Source organism: Anser anser (assembly GCF_964211835.1).
Source record: "Anser anser genome assembly, chromosome: 2".
Taxonomy (NCBI): domain Eukaryota; kingdom Metazoa; phylum Chordata; class Aves; order Anseriformes; family Anatidae; genus Anser; species Anser anser.
The window spans coordinates 130,642,797-130,665,194 of NC_139721.1; the positions used below are offsets into that span (position 1 = coordinate 130,642,797).

Here is a 22,398-nt window from a genome sequence, read left to right on the forward strand (position 1 = left end):
CAGCTGCTGTTCAAAAAAAAAAAAAAGAGATGCACATTAATCAGGAGAAGCACATTAATCCCAGAAAAAAATAAGGCCTATGGATTGTATTACATTTTGATTTTTTTTTTACATTATGGGTGCTTTGGTGTGTGGTAAACACATAATTTAGAAAAAAATGTAGGTGTAGCCTCCAAACCAGGAATGCTGTCAACTGAAAGCATTTAAGACTGCTCTTCTAATTTTGACGTGAGTATTTAAACAAATGGCATCTCGGTAAAATCACTGTCAAAAGCAAGATCTACTTGCAGGCACAAGATTCAAAATACATAATAATTGACAGGGCAAGAAGTATATTGTTATTCTGTTAATGCTACTTAAGCTTTCCTAAGCTGAAACTTGATTTTCTTATCTATTTTTTAATGTATTACTGATAAAACATTACTTTGCCATTGGATCACTTAAATAATTACATTTGAATTATGAAAATATTTATTCTCACATCCTTAGGTTCCTGAAAGCATTTTATTTTAGTTAAAATTCTACTAGAATCAAAGCAGCTAAAAGCTTTTCCTGTTTAAATGAACAGTTTGAAGGCAATGATTTTCCATACTCTTTTGACAGTAATATTCATGTACTTTAGCAACAGAGTTACGTAGTACAAAGTGTTTTTCTCGGCAGATCTGAAGCAAAGTTCAGGAAACGTCACCACTTAGCTGTTTCTCTGCTGCAGGACTTCACTTTCTCCCACAATTGCTTGAAAGTCATCAAGTTTGTGGATTCCCTTTTTCCCACTCTATTTACAGATGGATTCTAGTTTTGCAATGGTCTTGAGGAGTATCAAAAAGGTGATTATAAACTCAGTTTCAACATTTTTATGGTTCTAGGAGGATTTTAGAAGTGTCATAGAAATTATATCAGTTCATCCAGATTTTGGATAATTTTGGATAATTGGGGGCAAAGAAACTGGACTTTCCCTTTCCAATATGATACTACATATGATCACATGTTCAAGACAAATGCCATGATGGGAAAATGAGCATGCATCGATACTATTTCCACATTCACTAGAACTTATAATGGCTGATGTAGGATAAAACAAGAGACTAAAAGGAAGACTTTGTGTAATCATTGTAAGAATAGTGTAATAAAAACCTTGCTCCTGAAAGCTTCAATTGTTTCAACAATGTGTAGCAAACATATTTGGTTATACAAAGCAAAAGCACAACTAAGTTATCAACTTTACACAAAGTCAGATATCTGAAAGGTGATCTTTTAAAAAAAAACTTTATTTGAGAAAGGAAGAGACTTATATCAGAAGGCAAAAAAAGGGAACATACAAACAGAATATATTTACAACACAAAACAAGAGATCACCTCTAAGGGTGTAAATTATAATAAATACAGTAGATTTAAAATGTAAGAGACAATTATCAATTAGAAATCTGTGTTTTTTTAAACCCAGTTTTCCTTTTCACTGGTTCCAGGTAGTTTCTCTATTTTAATATTATCCAAATTTGAAAGATTCTTAAATTAAAGCCCACTAATGTATTGGGGTTTCTCACCTGAATGACATTATAAAAATATCTTCTGTCCTTTGTGAATACATGTTTTTGAAATGATATTGTACAAAAATCTTCTCATCGCAAATTTCTCCCCAAATAAAATGTATTTTAAAAGATGCACTATCCCTTTTGATGAAGCCGAAGTTACGTTTCAAAGAAAATTAAAATTATACGGAATGGGAAAAACATAAAATTTCATTTTTATATGCTTCACTTTTTGAATGTGAATGTGATTTTTTCATCCAAGACGGCAAAAGATTTCTGTTCAAATATAAAGCACAAATAAAAATAACCTATATTTTGTCAATTAATATATCGTTCCTATCTAAGATGATCTTTATGGTTCAGGAGGCCTTTCATTATATAACAACTATTTAGTCATTTGTTTGGAGATCTTCTAGGAAAAAGGATAATGTATCTTTATAAGTTGCAACATTTTATAAGAGATTTAATAGTATTAGAGCATAATGTAAAGAACACATGCTAATAACATTTCAGAACAATTTCTACATTTGGCAAAACAGCTATCTCTTTTGAAACAGGATACTGCACCTTAAAATACCTTAGCTTTAGAAATATAAATATTTTTAATAGAAAAAAAACTGACAAGGATTCCAGGTCAGTTTGGGATTATCCATATTAAAGGGGATCTTAATACAATGAATCTTTAACTAGCTTAACAAAAGTAAACCTATAAAACAAGGTAAACATATCAAAAGGGAATATGAAGGAAATGTTTCACTGGAAAGCTTCCTTAACAATTTCCCTACTCGCTTTGTTATTTTCTTTGACAATAAATCAATTCATAGAGTGCCTTTAAAAACAGAGAGAACACTACCCCGTTCCCCCTGCCTTACATTCCTCAGCACATGAATCACTTGGGCTTCCTGTTTCCATAAGGCATTTCCTGCTCCCCCTCTCAGAATCACTTTTCTGCAGGAGAACAGCAGGGACCTGACAAAGTCTTGACTTAAATAAACAGTGCCTGCCATTGCATCCAGCACTGCTCCGTCTGATTTTGGAGCAACAAAAGGGACACCAGCTCTCTGAAAGCACAGACTTCACAAATGTGCTTTGCTCTTCAGTGTTTGTAAAATACTGTCAGACAATTTGAAGTTTCCTCTTGCTGAGTTGGCATTTTTACACTGACCTTATTTTAGGATTTGTCCGTAAGACCTAGTGATAAAGGTTATGCAATATTGTATGATTAGTCGTTATTTAAAAAAATAAACAAGTGATTGGATATCAGACAATAATGATAACAGTTCTGTGCTTTTCCTCCAATACCGTAGTATCTGATTGGAACCTAATGCTGTGTTTTCTTTCTTGCCAGTATTTGCATCTGCTTCATTTAAGGATGTCTCCGCGGACAGTATCATCAAATACAACAAATGAAAAATTAGGCAGTGCAAAAACTGAAAACAATGCAATATTTAAACAGTGCCTTGTCTGGCATCTTTACATCCATCTTGTGCACTTCTCTAACTTACACTTTGTACTCCAGCCTGGAACCGCTGATATAGCAGTCAGTACCTGTCTACTGGGGGAAAAAATACCCTATATTTAACAGTGTTCAAGACTACATTATGATACATTATATACAGATAGCTGAAAGCAAAAGTCAGAGGATTCAAAATCAGAGAAGAATGTTTCATCAATCAGGTCTGGAAACTAAGTCCAGCAGTAGCTGATCTCAACAAGCTAGGTGATAACGAGTTCTCTTGCACTAAGAGTAAGCGATGTAATGTAATCCTGGGCTAATACAAATTCTATCGTCTATTACGCAAAGAGTTATGTAGAGCAATTGACTGCAACAGGTATTTTCTCCATTAGTGGCCATAAGGATGAGCTCCACTACATTTTTAAGTGTGCATACAACACCTCTTCCTTTGTTAAATTCTTTGAATGGTAAATCAGGATTTGCTAGATCAGTGATTCAAAACACAATCGCTTATCAAAGGCTAAGAAAATGCACGTGATGTTCAGATAATAACCTTAATTACAAATCCTGGAGCTAAATCTTTGCCTATTACCTGTTGCATAAAAGCAGCTTGCTCCCCAGATTCCATTTGCTGGGTTTGAATATCCTCATCACTGTCCAGTGGCTCCTCTTTGACCTTCACAGCCCCAACCTGCTGTCCTATTCTGTCATCCACACCAGCACTGCTGCTCTCAGCCCTAATGCTGGCACCGCTAGCGGCAGCTCGCTCCTCCTGCATCGAGTGGTCTCCATGAAGCTCTTCTTCAGCTTCCTCCAGGTGACTGCCAGGCTGCTTTAGCTGCTCAATGGACTTAGAGAGCATCTGGAAAGAGAAGGAGGGGGATCGGTTACCGACTCTTTTCACCAGTGACAAAAACTGTGAAGCATCAGATTTGCACCAACAAAATTACAGCTTCTGCAACAAAACCAGGTAGCGATGCATCACTAAAACATTAATTTACAGGGGAAAAAAAAAAAAGAACCAACATTCCTAAGCAAAAGGTCACTTGTTATTCTGCAGTTGAAAATAATCATGTATGTAATGAGTGCTATACGGTAATGCTAACTAAAAATAAGGTGGACTAATGAAAATGTTACTACACATCTGTTGCATTGTTGCAGCTGGTAATCAAGAGCAATTAGTCTCCCTTCATACTCTTTTTGAAACAAAAATGGGTAAATTTATATAAATACATATTACAGTTCATTTTTCTCAACATAAAATAATAAAGGAACTCTTAAGAGAAAAATAGTATCTTGGTTAATATTTTGCTACAAGCAAATTAGGGAATGCTCACAAAGGCTTCTCTATCAGTTACTGCATGAAGATCCACAGAGGAGCAGTGACAAAGAGACAGTGTCAGTCACCTCTCCTGTGGCACAGGGAGACAACAAGGATGCCTGTCCCTGACTGGAAGGACTGCAGCTTTTGTCACGTATGGTACAGGTGTCCTTGTTTCAGCAGTGACAATATAACACAGCTACCCAGGCAATACTGTTTTTACACTACTAACTGCTACTGTAAAGCTTTACTGAAGTGTCAGATGCCTGAGTGTCACAACCAAATATAGTTTATGCTTTATGCTTTCTTGTTTAAGATGTCACAAATATATTCAAAAAAAAAAAAAAGTCCAAATGTAATCCAAAAGCCAAACTCAAAAAAAAAAAAAAGGCCTTGTTGAAAGAGGCATAAATCAGCCAGATAAGTAAGCATCTGCAGGACTAAATGAGTAATTATCATTTATTCAACTGGCCCACTTGATTTTAAACAAACACTGACTTGTATCATCAAGGCCAAATATACTTAGAAGAAAAAACACTTCACCTTCCTCCCTTCTCCCATCTGCCCACCCCTTCCACAGATATCAAGTCTTTCAAACTGAGTTTTTGCTGGGTTTATATGCAGAGTTACTGTATGGCTTCAGTACAGATATTTTGTCACAAACCATGGCTGGTGTAGTTCTTTCATTCTACTCACTAATGCATAGAAAAATGCCACCCCAGGGAAGGGCAGCATTGTCATGTAAACTATGATCAAGAAGCTACAGCTGGACTCAGAAACACACAAAGTCAGCAACGATAACTGAAAGATTTGATTGTGCAGTCCCAGTGATGTTGGGACACACACCTCACATCAGTGGAGAAATAAATTCCACAGTGGAAGTCTACAGGCTGTAGTCACAGCAAACCTTCTTTTTTTTTTTTTTTTTTTTTTTGGGGGGGGGGGAGTGGAGTGGGGGTAATGGGAACATAATGGTTTACTAAAAAGAAACAACCAAAAATCCCTTTTCATTGCTCTGGAAACTGCAAAATCACAACACCTGTATCCCTCATGCTGCAGGTGGCCTGCTCTGAACTGAGGCGTTTTCATTACTGCAACTAACGCAACGTGTCTCCTTTTATTAAGAAGAATCTTGACAATTTCTCAGATGAAACCCATGAATCTTTTCCAGTTGTTTGCTGGGGGATGACACCAACCAGGAAGGCACTGAAGCTCACTACATATATTCAGATTGGGTATGCTACTCTGTTGCTTACTTAAACATCTGCATGTGATCCCTCTCCATTCCTCAAGCAAAAAGCAAAAGGTAAGGCTGGCCGGCCAGTAAGCAAGTACAAGCTGAAACATCTGTGCGACAGATCATCACATACAGCCATGAGAGTCACTAGTGCTGCTCCATCTGTAAAGCATCCCATGTGCCAGTTACTTGACATCAGGTGGGTTATTCTGGATGGAAAGCCAACAGAAAAGGACTGCATGTCCACGGCAAAGTTAAGACATATTTAGCTCATTACTGCTCTCCTTTTATACTTGTTTCATGTTAATGTCAGGCTCTTTCTTCTTCATGCTGCTGTATGGCACACATCTTCAGTGCTGCTGAGCTTTCTGATGCAACACATGATGTCCTGCAGTATATAATCTACATGTGGAACACTGCAAATGCTTTTTGCATGCAATCAGCAGGGAGATACAAGCATACACAAGAACTGTGGAGACTAGTGTGCTATTTGCGTGCATTTCAATTTGCAGTGTGCCTGTCTTGGCACCCGCTCCCACACCACGGAAGTCAGGAGATTTGCTCCAGACTTTGGTGACAGAAGGAGCTAAACAAATTAAATCTTCTAAAACTCTGTGAAATTGAAGTGTTTTTTTTCTCTTTTTTTTTTCCACAATAAAATTTACAAAGTACGTAAATATTGTCATCAAGTACGTAAATATTGTCATCTTTCATGCAAAGTCTTATTAAAAACATCCTTTGCATTGTGACTTGATGGCAGAATTGAGAATGAAACTAAGCCCCAGGCTAGGAAGCACTAGAGTCATGTCCTCTCATGTGACTGAGCCTGACAAAATGGGTGGACCACATGGGGGCAAAACCTGAAGAAACACTCCTGCTGCCCAGTCTGCTAAGCCATATCACCACCATGCTTTCATATTTGTTAATGTGGTTTTTAAAGGCAGCCCCATCTTATTCCAATAATTACATTAGTATAATTATCAGGAGACTGTTCAATTCTCCTGTCCGAAAAATCTTCTTTTATACTATATAATCCTATGTATACTCCTGGCACTACTGCAGAAAATTACATATCTGGAGACATGAAAAAATAACAGTTTAGGGTCAATATTTCTATTGTACCTCTCTACCTAAAGCTGGATTACACAGCAGAAAGTAAACCCTGAATGGAACACTGCTCAAGTCCTTTTACAATGCAGCCGGATCCTTCTGCTTACACTTAACATTTAAATCTTTCACTTTAAATCTCCACTCTCTTTTTTTTTTTTTAATTCTGAATTTATCTGTAGATACATGAAGAACTTTTTCCTGGTTTTAACGTACATTTTTCATTTTGAGAATGTGATTGCTTAATCTGAGCTTTAGTAAGACTACGTTTAAAAATAACTTAAAAAAGAGTGGTTTATACTTAATGAATAAATTAGTTGTACATATTGTTCTTCTTGAACCAATACACATTCTTGTAATTGGTATTCCAAGTAAAGGAGTTACTCAAAAAATGGCTTCTTGCTAATGTAACCTATATTTTTTTCCCCTTTTATTTTCAGGAAATTAAACTGTAAGGGATATTCATGAGCCAAAGTAAATAGTGGCAGCAGGAGAGGAAGCATTTACAGACATCAGCTCCATTGTATAACTGCAAGAGTCCAAAAAAAGACATCAAAAACAATCAAACTTTCTTGGCTGTACCAAAAAATGGAAAACAAAGCACAAATAATCTGGACACTGCAACAACCACTTTATAGGGCCTTTAGTTGTAGCCACTGTCTTTGTCTCCTTTGTAATAACAAGCTCTTGTAAAATGGAATATTTTAAATAAAATGTGTTTACAAAGAGACAAAGCACAAAATCCTGATGCAGCCACCACATACATTTCTTTCCTTGATTAATTGTTCTTTTCAAATACATGGCTGTCATTTCTAGGAACTCATTTACATACTTATGGAAAACACTTTTTCTCCTTCTGTTCTGTAGCTATCAGATTACATTGACCGGCTATGTAAGTTGTTAGCCATACTAAAATGACTTGGCACCTGCTTACTGTTTTCTGTTACCCATGCAGTACGTTTCTAACGGATGCATTTAAACCTTCAAGATCATTTTTCTGAATTATGTCTTAAACATTAGTTCTCAAGAAAGGAAAAAATTCTCTGGGCATTTTTAATTGTTGCTGCAGTCTTGTCCACATAATCCCCCACTATGAGCAATATTTCAAAGAAGAGGCATGCTACCTCTCTCACTTTCAGAAGATGCTAGTCAGAAAGGTAAGCTGGAAAGCCAAAATCTCAGTCATAATCTATTTAATGAAACTAGGTTCATTTATTCAAGTTGAACCTGATCAAAACAGTCTTTCTTATTTCATTAAATATCAGATGGCTGAATAATGAATCTGTGGTTAACTGACTCTTTTCAATATTCCTATTGATGACAAATAATCTTAGTTTCTTCTGTTAACTGATCAATAGAAACATCCATATTTGAAACTATTTTTACCATTTAAACCATTCAAAACTATTAATACCCTGGAATGAAAACGGAAATTCAGGGACTCCTTATTTAACCTTTAACATTGTCCATACTGCTTCTGTGCTTTAGTGCACACTGCAAACTGGCCCACTATTTTAATCTTCATTACTCCAATATAGGACTCTATCATTGACAAATAATTGTGTGTAGTCAAAATGCTATCAACACATTTTTTAAAGAGCACTTGTGGAGTTCATTTGAAGTGGATGAAGTTCGTTCACTGATCAAATGAAATCTTGGTCCCAGTGAAGACAGTGTAGTTTAGCTTTAGCAGAGGTAGGACTTTATTCATGATACACGTGGGTAAAAAAAAAAAAAAAAAAAAAAAGAAAAAAGAAAAAACAACCAAAAATCCCACCTTTTAAAGGTAGAGGGCTTTGTTCACTTGCTGATTACATTATAATTTCTGAGATTTTCTAGAACTCAGACTTATGCTATCAGTTTTGCACTTGTATTAGTTATCTCAAAAATCCTTTTTTTTTTTTCCCTGCAAGTGGCAGCATAAAACCTTTTTAGATACAGATATGCACAAATGAAAACAAGATTTTAGGATTTTTACTGTAGTAGCAGTTTTTCGGTACTCAACTGCAATAATTTTAGTTGGAGGTTTCAGACTTTGGACTCCCTTTATTGAGCAAAATGAAGTTCTACAATGGTGATCAAAGGGCCTTATGAGGAAATAAGCTGTCATTTGGACTGAAGTGTATTAAAGCTGACAACAGCAAAGTCGAGCTTCCCAAAGACAAGTGGAGTTCAGGTTACTGCACATTCATTATCATTTTTTCTCCAGAAAGCTGGGACAAGGGTTTCTACCTACTTTTGGATGCAATGTCGACTTTTGCAGCATGTTTTTAGAAGGTCAGCGTACTAGATCCCACAGGTATAAATGTCAGGCTTCAGTGCAGACGTATACCATTTCCCACATCAAAAGCCTGGCATATGACAGCTGACCAGAAATAATCCATAGGGGATCTTCTCTTTGTTATTAAGGACAGAGGCACACCTTTTGGCAATGATTTTCTTTTCAGAATGGAAATGATCCAGGGGAATTCTTTACCTCTGACCTATGTCAGATTTTGCTTGTTATCACCCTCACAACAGCACTGGCTTGAAGCACTGGCTTGCTGCTGAAGTATATTCTTTTATCAAAGAAAAGAAATCACTTTTTAACACAAGATAAATAAAACATCTATGGGGTGGGGAGAAACTATTGCTCTCTTCCTCTTTTTGCTGTTACAGCAAGATTTGCCTATTTGTCCACCAAGATCTGACCAAAATCACTTTCCAGGGACTGCTGACACATGCCGTATCATCACATTTCAAGGCAAAAATTCAAATACCTGTTTCAGTTGAAATATATGACAGCCTTAAGTACTTACAGAGTCCTAAACATAAGGAGAAAAGGAAAAAGAAATGGAAATTAAATAGAATGTATTAACTTGTTCTAAACTCTTGATCAATTGGGATTTCATAGTCTTCTCAGCTTAAAATGGTTCTCATCTTTCTAACCAAATTTTTTAAGAGAATATTTGAGTACTCCTCATTAAAACATTTTTTCAAGACTGAAAAGGAGGGAATTACATATCTGTGCAGATATGTGTTTCATTACATGGCCTACGTTCAGAACAGTGAGGAAAGAGGAGTGAAAAATAAATACATGTATTCACTTGATACATGCTCAAACTTGTCAAAAGAAATGCAAAGATGTCGGGTCGCTTTGCTACATGGCGTAGAACATCTCATTCTACGGTTCAGATAAGCCTCCTCTGCAGAGTTCAAGTTTGATTGTAAGAGCCACACAAAGCTGTTAGCTTAAATAACGAACAAAACACTTCAACTGCAAATAAAGGTAAGGTTTAAGAATGAACAAAGTATGTCCCATCCTGCTGGTGGAGTTAAAAGACCTTATGCCAGCACAGAAGTTCAATCTGAACCTTTAAATTTAAAGCGTTAAAAAATATAATTTTAAATTCAGTACTTATCAGCCACTTGCTGATTTGATCATTTCTCACTCCCTTCTATAATGGCTACCATTAAATGCCAGTTTTTAAAAATAACATTTCTTCTGTTAATTACATAAGAAAGCACCTGGCTTTCCATATACCTACAGAGCACAGATGTATGATTGGAGCATGGTCATTTTCAGTGGTATTCATCAGAATGGTTCTTCTGGGAATGGTATGGTAGAAAAACCTCTGCTACAGACAGTAAAAAAAGTCTGACAAACCACCCATGTCCTCACATAATCCACTGCTTCTGTGGATGCAGCATGATCCTATCCCTCCTTAGGTGTTTGCTGCTCTGGTGAGTTACTGTGCTCCTGATGAAAGCTAGCTGCTCTGGGAGTAGAGATAAAGGAGACTGAGCGATCTGGGCAAAGGAAGTAAGCTAAAGACCCTGGGATAAATTTCTACTACCTACATACGCATATAGCCTATACTGTAGAGAATAAAAGCTAGGTTCATTAGGTTTTAAGAGAAGCAATTGTTTTGTCTCTTCATTACAAATACCCATGTGAGAATGAATGTGTATTTCAAATATGTTTTGAGAGGGACTTGTTCTCAATGTTTTGTTTCATAAAAGTTTAACACTGAAACAAGCACCACCACAGGCCAACCTCACTCTTTTTAGTTCTTTTCCAGCCTGAATCTTGTGAGGTGCAATGTATCCTAGTCAAATGTGTCTCAAGTTTAATTTTGACATTCAGGAAAAATGTTCCTCTAAGTCACAGTGCATATCCCCAAATGCTATGGTAGAATGTATGCAAATAAGCATGACCTAATACAAACATGTCGATGTGGTTCTTTGCTTTGTGAAGAATGCATGAACAGTAACTGATCAGTTTGCAGTGGATACCCACAAACAGCATAAAGACTCACTACTTTACTGGTAAAGATTCTTTTCAAACAGTTGAGGGCAGGTGAAATATTTTCAAAACCTGAGGCTACAAGATATGCCATCTTGATTAAACATATGGAATGCATACTCGAAGAAAAGCCAACTGGAGTCCTAGTTGAGTAATCAAAACACCCAAGCTGAGAGGGGTTAACATGCAAGGATCAGCTCTGAACTTTGAAGTTTTCTGGTCTTCATTTTTCCTAATTAAGACAAGGTTTAATAACCAAACCACTGTACAAACTATGTACTTAAACTCTAGGTTTGTTTCTAATTTTGTTGGGAATTCTTAGTAGATTCCAAAGAATCAGTACCCCCTGGGAAGTTCACCCTTGTAAGGTGGATTGACTTTTTTTTCTTTTCACATAGGTACAAAGAGTGAATACCCTGCTTTTCATCTTTTCTTCTTTGCCATTAGCTCTTCTATATAGTTATCAAATAAACAAAACAAGAAGTAAAGATGTGTTATCAATCTATATTTGAATTATTCAAGGAGCTCCAGCAAACAACTTTTGGAAGGTTACACAGTAAGTGAAGAAAAATGTTCTTCAGATAAAAGCATTTAATTACTTGAATATTTTCATTTTAGAGCAGGGAACAGCATCGCATTTGTTGTAGAAACATTAGCCTCTGATAAATCTACCTAGATATTGCTGTACTTTGTTTATTAGTGAATGGTCCCTTTTCTTCTTTCTTTCTCCTCAGAAAAATGTGTTACTATACAGGGAAACGGGACCAGTTCAACTTGTATCTGATATTAGCAATAGCAAATTCTTCTCTTTCTCCTTCACTGGCATTTTTATATCACCATATAGCTAACAAACTTCTATGTTATCCATGAACTTACATTGAAGAAGCTGATTTGATAAAAGATGATTAAAAATTTATTCAGATTATCAATATATTTCTAACACAAAAAAGATCAATTTCATCAGCTGATTGACTTCAAATGAGTTATATATTTATTCCACATACTGTTCCACAACAAATGAACTTAAAATATGATTCAAAGGCAGCTGAACTGAATGATTTCTGAAACTGGAAATGACAAATAAAAAAAGCTGGATAGACAGCCAGTAATCTTTAAGGCATAATTTACCATTTGGCAGGAAAGCATATGTAAATAAACCTGAAAGATGCTTTGATACCTATTTCATTGAACTGTATTCTTATTGGTGTCAACAAGCATATACTAATGTTGTATCAAAAGCCGAAATTTAAGATCTATATAAAAGTACACTAACTATGCATAAGCAAGGTAATCGTGCAAGAACCTGTCTATTCTCATCTACCATGTGGCACTGACATCTATTTCCTTATTAGTTTTCAACATTGATGTTCATTAGAAATTCCTTACTTTCAGAACTCACCTTATTCATGTGGATCTGTTGCTGGTACTGTTTCTGCTTCTCCAAAAACTGTTGATGTTGCTGCTGGATGACCAGCTGGGCCAAAGTACTCTGAGGAAGAGGAGCTGACTGGGTTCGATTCAGTGGCCTGTGACGAGGCAGTTTGTGGGCAGCTCTTATGCCAGGTGAGACTCTTTCCTTCGCTGCTAAAGGAGACTGTGGATGAAGAGGAACCGCTCCTGCAAAAGAGTGACATTTCACTCCAGTGTGAAGAAAAACAAACTACTGGTTCTAATAGAACAGAAATCTCTCAATAAGAAGAGTGGTGTATGTTGCAGAACTTTGCATCAGTGCTGATGCAGTGGGACGTGTACCAAATGCCTAGCCACGCTGGGAAGTTCAGCAGCTGCAAAAGAATGTGATGAAGTAATCGTTTTCTCTTTTCTGTAATCACCGAATTCTTTCAGGCTAATGAACTCAAGCAGAATCACTAACATGGGAAAACAAAATGCTATGCTTTTCTCTCCCACCCTTCCACTTTTCACAACAGTCAGAATACAAATGTCATTAAAAATATCAAAAATGATTGTTGTGTTGAAGCTTTGATCATTACCAGTCACAAGAAGTTTTTGCTGTCTCATTTGTTCTTTCAGTAACAGATGTTGCAAGAGAGCCTGGTGGCTGCTATTTGGCTTTCCCTCCAAAGCAACATGAGGATGAGTTGAAGATGGAGGAATGCTCCCCCCATACTGTCCAGCCAAGGCCACTCCTTGTCTGAGTGTCTGGGTCTCTCCTTTCTGCTTTTCTTTGAATGATGATGAAGCCTGTCAAAAAAACAATGACACTGGTAACTGCTTTTCATTGACCTGGCCATTTATATCTCCACTTGTCTGATTGTATGGTCTTACAGTATGTTTTCTAAATGCAGAAAAAATAGTTAAAATCCCTCTCTTACACTTTGATTCTGAGATGAAAAGGGAGGGGGAACAAGCCTGTTAAATGTAGCACTGCAAGAAATTAAATAACGAAAGCACTTGGAAAAATTCAGTAATAAAAGCCAAAGCACAAGGAACTACTAGTCAACATTATTAATGAAAAGACAGGACCTATCCTTAAAATTCCTAAAGACCTTTCCCAGCCTCCTGCACAGGAAAATAGGGGATCAGAGGAAATAGTTTCCATTGAGCTTGGAGTAGGCAAGGCTTAGTTTTCACATAACTTTCCATCAGACAGCAAGCCAATCAGCAAAACAAAATAATTACCTGTAGTAGTGGTAAGCTATTACTTTTCCTGGAGCATTCCCTGACTCCCTGAAGGACAGCTCAAAACTTTCACCTTTCGCAAAGTAAATTTGTACAGTTAAACTCTGGTCTACTGAATTATCAAGAGCTGTTGTATGTGTGTGGCATTTTAAAGTGCCCTTATAAATTGCACAGTTATTGATTTCAAGCTTTTGGTAAGCTTTGGCCCTTCAGGATTGCATATCTGCTTTAGATTTCTTTGTTCCTAATAAAAACCTAGTTTTAACAAAATGTATTTCTTAGAAGGGTAGTTAAGCTTGAGTAGTAATTTTTACAGTTAACAGAAATAAGTGTGTTGAGGCTTGCTGAAAACCACTTATGGTATGTCATGGTAAAAAAATCTCTCTCTGATAATCTGAATTTCGCATATCGTAACGAGGCAAACCAAAGTTTACACAAATTTTTGGGGGGTGTATGCTTACCTTACCCTCTGTCACTATCCTTCCCTGAAAAACGAACACCTAAGTTAGCTTAACATTCAGTTTGCAACTACTTATTCTGGTAACAGAAGTAAACAATACATGCATAAATCAACCCCTTTATTTTTTCAAATGCCAAAAGTAATATTTGGTGCAAGCTGGTAACATCAAAAGCTCTCATCATTTGAGTGAGAAAATTAAAGATGTTTTCAGTTCCTTTTTCAATGTTATAAAATTTCTTTGAAGCTAGTTATATTTTTGTGAAATAGCTAGGAAATTTTTGATGATATAGACTGGAAAAGTAAGCACTACTTTTCATGTTCAGGTCAAGTTTTCCATCCCTTAAAAACAATAACTTGCTTATAAATATTTCATGAAAGACTTCAAAAGAAGTGATTTAAAGCTTGCACAATTTTACACGCAAAGTTCTATCTAATGTTAAAATGTTGGACTGCAATAATATGCTATTGGTGAGAACATTAAATGTACTGAAAAAGTCATAAAATGGCATGAAACTTTAACCTGCAACTAAGTTTAGCACTGGAATTTAGTAGTACTTCTAACAAACCATAGTAGACTGTATATATATATGCTTTTTATATTCTGGAAATCTAGAATTTTTATATTTTACCAATTCATGTTCTGTCAAATATGAATTGCTAGAATTTCTTCAGAATTTATACAGTGTTGTATAGAACCATCATATAATTTTATTAGTATTTTTACATTTTTGCAGGAAATCAGGAAAGAAAAGTTTTGACCGGTAGCAAAGTTTTCAGTTATTTTACTGAGCCTCAGATTTCACTTCCAGATTACTGTAACTGGCTAGATCTAAAGATCTTTATCCATCAACATGGATTTCCATACATACTGTATCTGTTTTCTTATACATTTCACATACTAATTTAACATAGAGCTCTAAATAAAGTTGATTGCTACAGACTGAACAAAGGGCATATGAATATAACTAGTCATTAAATGTTGTTTATATATCCACAGATTTAATTTATATGATTGATAGTACACCCCTTATAAAACAAACTCAGTTGCAGAAATACAGGGTTCTTCCACTACCACACTTCAGCCCAGCTTATGTTCCTGTTGGCATCTCATTATAAAAAGTTACAGGTGCTGTACTTTACCAGGTAGGAGTGATCATATAATTTGAACACTTATACTAAATTGTCTCCTCATGTTCTTCTCACCATGTCTGAAATCTGTTACCAGATTTGCAGATATAAATGCAATACATATGGCCCATATTTAGATAAGCTCCACACTGGCACTTATTTGTGATTAAGAATGATTACTGCTTTCAAGTTGTGCCCTTAAATTTTCAGAAGTTGCCCAATGCAAAGAAAGGTCTGGCTCCTACTCTCAATTGCTTGTGTTCCAAAATGCTAAAAAAGAGAATATGCAGAAAATAGTCTTTCAGGGAGCAAAAGTAGACAGGAAGACTTTGGACTGGTCACTTACAGTGATTTGAGTTTGTACTGCTGGAAGTCCCAAGGTAATGTTGGGCAGAGAAGGGGATGTGTACAGACTCAACAAGTTCACTGATTCATCCTGAATCAAAAGGCGTTGCTGTGAAACCAGATGCTGGAATAAAGAGAAAAAACAAAGTATGTATAATCTCCAGGCTTTTTATCTTGGCTACTTTATTCTGGTTGTGCATTGATAGCCAGTTATGTATCATGCATTGGTTTGCATCCCAATGGGGTTCCAGATAAGTACTGTCCCTGTAAAAAAGCTATTGATATTTCCTTCCTTAGGAAAACAACTGGAATATATCTGGGATTATGCCTTGGTTAGTAAGTCAAATTCCTACTCCATCCCAGAATCTTGAGGATTCTTAGACCTTCTCTTCTCTCGTCAACTGCACTTTCACTATTAGAAATTCAGTGAGAGTTTAGCCAATGAATTAAGGACTTTATCTAGCCAAACCAAAGGTGTCATGATTATGGATGTATTAGTTCTGTACATTGCTATGGTTATTAAAGTTTTGTGGTAAGGTATGAAACGTATCCTACCTGGTTTATGTGTTAATTTACCCATATTGTGATATGAGGATGTTTCAGACACATTATTTACTTCCATTAACATGGGAATCTTGGGTAGAAAATGAGCCACATTGTCACATCTGATGTTTAAAAAAATATACTCTCTCTCTGCATATACACAAGAACAGCGTCCCATCATTCTCTGATGATGATGGTGAACCCTCTCACAGCCTAACTTCTTTAAAGTTAAAATCTTTAACGCTTGTTTTGAATCCTTGTGATATAATTTTCAAGGATGTGGAATTGCTGATATATTTTTAATTACTGTCAAGTAAAAACAGACATTCTACTAAGATCACCCTCTGTCTTTCCATTTTAGATTCATTGGGAAGAAACATAAAAAGTTACATTACCACAACAGGAATCTTTTTGATGCCTTTGACTTTCTACTTTAACAGTCATGTTTTTCAACATGTGGTCTAGTATAGTTGCTTGAATTACATTTTCTGTTTAACTCTTGCTTCCCTCCCAGAACTTTAACACAATAAGACCTACAAAGGTCTTATTAGACTTAGGAACTCTGGCATGATATGGTCCCCAAGGGAACAACATCCTTGAAAAAGAATACCCTGTGTAACAGTATGACACAGTGACTGCTTTCTTCCCAAACAAAAAGCATATGGGACTCCAATAATAGACCACCTCCAAGAGGGATACTGCACACTCGGGCTTTGACTAAAGTAAATATAATAACTTGTCAAGCATGTTGTGGGGAGCTGTAGATTTTCCCCTGGACAAACCTGGAATATCAATTAACTCTGTAAAATACTTTGTGCTAATACAATGCAACTTCAGACCATCAATGAAAAGTGGTTAGGCACAAAAACACAGGATGTTATTGCAAAACATAACCTTCCTCATACAGTTTGTTTGGAGATATGACCTATCACTGAGACAATAACAGTAGAAGTCTATCTCTGTAATTTTCTTTTGGTGCCTAGGGAATCTCAACAGATAGCATATGAAACAAAGAAGCTTCACTTGTATATTACATTTATTCTCGGCTAACAGTGTCTTGCCTTGATAATATCCAGCTTTGACCATGATTAAAACCAAATATGTCAAGACTGTGGAGATATAAGTGAGGAAGACTACAAAGATTTAACTGGAAAAGGACACTGCAGCACCTCTGATGTGCTTTCTAGAACATCATCAAATTTGTACCCACTGCACTATGTACACAGAGCCACTTCAAAATGCATGTTTCCTTTTTGGTTTTCAGTATGCCACTATTACCTTCTATGATTTGAATTAACAAACATGACTGTGACAGTGTTTATGACAGTAAAACATATTCCCACATTAAGATCAGGCATGACTGTTACACAAGGCAGAATCAATCATGTTACATACCATGCGAAGTTAATGTTGAAAACAGGAACTTATTCGTGAGACTACTTCTATCAAACTTTTTAATACCTCTAATAATCAGTCATTTTCATTTTGGTAACTTTTTTTTTAATAGTTTCAATAAAAATTAGCCTAAATGCCAGTAAAACCTCATCTCCCAACAATAAGTTTAGCAGCCCACCTGCATGGATTAGGGTCCAGTACATGCTGCAATACAACTACATGACCCCAGCTGCAAATTCTCTTTTTACACAGTTGACAATACCCTGAGATGGTAGCACAAACTGGAGTTGCCAGCAGTGTCACTTGGCAGCACAACGGCTAAGTCATGGTCCTCCTTCTCCATGCAGACTTGGTGGTTTGGACTGGCACCTAAATTACGCCAAAAAACAACTGCCTTACTTGCTCCTCCATATACATACTCTCTGGGCCCATGGATCCTGCTCCCTGATGCTTAAAGTAGCCTGTCAGCATACTTCCTCTCTTTCTTAAAATAGAGGTATGATAATGAAATGTAACAGTGCAGGATGATCAACAAGTACCCATATTTAGTTATCGTACTTCTATTTTGCTGCCAGGGCCTGCAGAGAAGCAGGAACACCAACTTCATGTGCACATGTTTATATGCACATCTAGACATTAGATGGGGAAGAGGAAATGGTTTGGCTTTAATACTTGTAAATTGTGAAGCTAGAATAAGTTTTTCTTAGCTTTGAATATTCACTATTACATTCTTATTTCTTATTTTGCTAATTAGACTCTCTTCGCCTACAGCTCACCAGCTGGTCAGAAACTCAGACAATTTGCCGCTAGCCACTTGCAAACAGTGCCATATTGAGCTGAGAATTACAAACATAGGGCTGTGGGCTTGCACAAATCAAATATACATTTATCTGTCATGTATGCTGCCATACATGTATCTGCTGTATCATACATTTATCTATCATACATGTATCTGTCATTTATGTCTCCTGTATAAAGTGATATTCTAGGAAATGCTGCTCTCCAATAAGCAAATGAAAGAGAAAGAAAATTACCTGAAGCCCACTGATACCACGTGAAAACTTGTCATTGCCTTCAACGGCTTTTGACCAGGCTGCATATGCCCAAAATTAATCATTTCTCATGACTACGGCAGGTTGTCCCTCCGAACACAAGGGACATGCTGTGCAGGGGATCAATCCTGCTTGCATTTCTCATGCAAGTTCGATTTAGCCCCAGCACAGCAGGTGACCTGAAAACGTACGGCACGCTACATGAGACAAATAGCTACTGCGGTGAACCTTGATGATGCTGGAGAGAAGTGGGCCTAATAAAAACAGCATTTTATTTATAAGGCGCAATTAAAATATTGAGTTTAACTTTCAAGTTTCATATAATGAGACCAGTGTTTTAACAAATGGTACTGAAAGTACCATTAGGGGAACTGTGATAGTAAAAGATTATCTGCAAAAATGTACCATTTGCAGAGCACCTTTATGCATTCAAAAAAATGTAAATGTCTGCTCACCAGACTGTCTGCTCCAGAGGGTAAACCATTTAGAGGTCTAGCTATTCAAATGGATATGTCAAAAAGACTTTAAAAATCTGTTTCATTACTGATAATGCTCTAATTCTGTCTATGCACTGGAGTGTAATCATTTACGGTATTGACTCATGTTTTACTGGTAAATGGCTCTGTCATAGCAACCTGTTTTTCCCCAGCAAAAGTGTTTTATTTGCTGCCATGAAAACCACGGCTATCCACCCACTCAGATATGAGCACAACACTTACTGCAAATGTCACAACAACGATTATGAAACAACAGCAATGTGAGTCATGCAGGATTACAGCAAAACAAGTGATACTTTGGGTGATTTTGGAACACTTATCCTATTATTAGAAACTTCTGTACTTTGTGTAACTGATGAAAAATTAATTAGATATACAGCATTGGAGAGCTGGCAGCTAATGCTAAGCTAGCAAAGCGATATGTAGCAGTTTGGTTGCTGTTAAACTACCAAGGAAAATCCCACTGAAAACAAAATGCACTGAAATTGAGATTTATGGAAAAATGTTAGAGCCCACAGGACCACAGTATTAACAGTCCAGTAACCAGAGAGGTAAAGAAATCCCTGACTGGATCCAGAAATGGAAGTCAGTAGTTTCAGTTTTTTAGCTCACTTCCAGCCAGCTGAGTGACTGACTCCAGCACATGGAAATTAAATTTAAAAGGAACTTTTTAGGCTCATTTGAAATTCTGGATTGTGTGGAACTAAACCTACAGATGTCTGGCAAAGTAATGGCGACTGATGTGCAACGCATTTTTCTATTAATAAACAGAGTATAACTTTGTTGGTTCTTGGTATAGCATTTCCAAATCTTCCCAGATTGCCAGTCTGACCAGGTTGTATGCTTGTCTTTATAGTGGTTCAACACTGTGGGCAAATGTCCAGAAACTAAAATGTGCAAAGTAACAAGCACTGTAAACCAGTCTGAGTCATTATTCCCCTTACATTTTGTAGTATCCTCAAATCAACACAAAATCCAATTGGATATGTTTTCCTGTTTAATACAGCATTAACATCCATATATGCCAAACTTCTAACTACAACATTCCCAATATTAAAATATACCATTTAATTCCACAGAACTAGGATCTGATCTTATCTGAATGATGGATCTTGCTCTGCATCATTTACATTTTTTTGCAATCACATACAGAGGGGCTATGAGGCAAGACCACATGTTAGCCATCAATGCCATTTTTTTTCTTTTTGGTTACGGGCCAGAGAGAGGCTACTAATCAGTGTGCAGAGGTCACCCACCTGCCCCCTGGATCATAGTTCACACACACAATTAATTCATTATGGGGAAAAGTCACTGCTGGAGGTTGAACTGCCCATTCCATTTTTTTTTTCTGAGGTGAATGTCCTGCCACTGACCTGGAGAAATAGCTCCATTAGCTAAAGCTCTGTTAAATCACGTTTTCTTATGCAATTTTTTCTAACACAAAGAATATAAACCAACGATTAATAGAAAATTTTACCACCAAAGCAAGAATTGCTATTTGTAAGGACAATGGACACGGAATGTTTCTGAATTTCATTCTCTCTTGGTTGCATTAATTTATTGTCCCTTTACAATGTTGCCATGGAAAGCATGACTTAGGCCTGATGTCTATGGTAAATGAGGTTTATCACAACTGATTTACCATCTGCATTCCTGTCATTATAGGCACGTATGTATGAAACATAATAATGAGTAGTTAAGATTCCTTCCGTGTACAATCTAGCTTCACAAAACAAGTATCAAAGACTCTTAGCAAATCAGTTATGTTGGTAAGCACTGAAAAGATAAGGAAACTGAGGTGCAGCAAAATAAAAGGCAGATGTGAAAAAAGACTTAGTCACTTAACACTGATACTGTACCTAAACAAATCTACTTCAACAGCATCTGAACCCGGGATTGCCTTATCTCCTAAGTGTTAGAGTCAGCAATGATGAAGTCACTCTTTCACATGTGAAAGTTCTTCATTAGCATTCATCATCATGCACTTCTTCAAATTATCCCAGAAGATAAGCCAGATTTCCTCCCACCCACAGCAATATGAGATCCTGAAAACAGGTAAAGCATTGCTATTCTACCTCATCCAGGAAAAGGGCTGCAGTGACACTGCAAACATTGCAGTGATTGTTCATCTCACATTCAACTGTTGTTGCCTCATTAGTTCTTTGTGCCCTTGCTCCCCAATATCTTCCCTAATATTCTACAAAACAGATGCTTCCTAGTTCCTTCCATAGCCTTCTTCAGCTTCTTTGGTAGCATCACTGCTGCTTTTGTTTAGATTTTTGTTACCAAAGAGTCTCTTTATTTGCTGGCCTCCTTTCTGAACACATATCTCATATATAACATACTCTGCTGTCAGCCTGCAGTGTCCTGGTATCCCTGATGATTATAATTTCTTCAATTATTTTGCTTGTATGTATCATCAAACTAAAGTTTCAAATCTCTTCAATCTTGCAGTCTGAGCAGCTATCCACCCAATAAAGAGAAAGAGTCTTACCTCAGCTTGAATGCTAGATGGCAAAACTGAGGTTTCGCTTTCTGTTATGCTGCTGGTCGGACCATTGCTTGGGGAACTGGGACCTGATCCAGGGGAGCTGCTACTGACTGAGGATTCTGGAAAACAGATGAAGCATACATTAATTCATGGTTCACACCAAAAAAACACAAGACTTCAATTAACTGGATACACTTAATGGCACAGGGTGTTTTCTTTTGCTGTTGAAAAGTATCTACCAATTATGAATGGGCTATTTATTTACATTAAAGTTTTTTAACTCACTCTCCTTTTCCTTTGTTTTTCCTTTTACAGTGCTAACAAGGAAAGATACTCTTGGTCCTTCTCTTTCTGACCTGTCTGCTTCACAAAGGGTGAATTTAATTATTTAATCATTTTCACGAAGATGGTATGATACTTGGTATCGGGCAAGGATAGACACACAGAACTTGTAAAGAGTGAAAAGGAAAGAAAGACTTTTCTTTTTAATTGCATAGAGTCCTGCCTCTGTAAGAGATCAAAATGACAGAGATAGTAGGCTTGCAAAGGTCATGATAACATACCATCAATTCATGAGGCCTACTGCCATCCCCTTAGTCTTTAAAAAGGGTGCTGGACCTGCCTGTAGTAGACAAATTTTTACATACGCAAGTAATAATGGCAGAATATACACCACTTTCACTGCATCTTTAGTACAAATATGAAGGAATATTGACCACATACAAAAATCTTAAAATAGCATTTTAAAGGCTATATGTTATCTTGATTTAATATTTCCCAAGTTCTGTTTAAGATAAAGGGGAAGAGGATGGTCTAATTGTGTGTTGCTGTATTCAGTCATTCTAATCCTATACTGATATAAATGAAAGTTCTGCACATGGGAGCAACTCACAAGGATAAAGATGAAAGAAT

General features: G+C 36.6%; 1 protein-coding gene and 1 long non-coding RNA gene across 14 annotated transcripts in view; one reads left to right on the forward strand and one right to left on the reverse strand.

Moving 5' to 3' along the window:
- Positions 1-3,475, forward strand: part of LOC310895126 — a 34,900-nt gene extending 31,425 nt beyond the window's left edge. The window contains exon 3 of the long non-coding RNA XR_014580470.1: positions 2,878-3,475. This is a non-coding gene — a long non-coding RNA (uncharacterized lncRNA). The remainder of the gene's footprint in view (positions 1-2,877) is intronic.
- HDAC9 (histone deacetylase 9) overlaps positions 1-22,398 on the reverse strand; it is a 479,837-nt gene that overhangs the window by 188,497 nt on the left and 268,942 nt on the right. For 11 of the 13 annotated variants that reach the window (XM_083825985.1, XM_083825982.1, XM_083825983.1 and 8 more), the window contains 5 exons: positions 21,490-21,605; positions 15,510-15,632; positions 12,927-13,137; positions 12,335-12,552; positions 1,251-3,847 (listed from right to left, as the gene is read on the reverse strand). In XM_083825985.1, coding sequence (XP_083682111.1) covers positions 3,527-3,847; positions 12,335-12,552; positions 12,927-13,137; positions 15,510-15,632; positions 21,490-21,605 — 989 coding nt within the window. In that variant the 3' untranslated portion in view covers positions 1,251-3,526. Of the gene's footprint in view, positions 1-1,250; positions 3,848-12,334; positions 12,553-12,926; positions 13,138-15,509; positions 15,633-21,489; positions 21,606-22,398 lie in introns of those variants that run through there. The other 2 variants (XM_083825978.1, XM_083825977.1) reach the window with 1 other exon arrangement.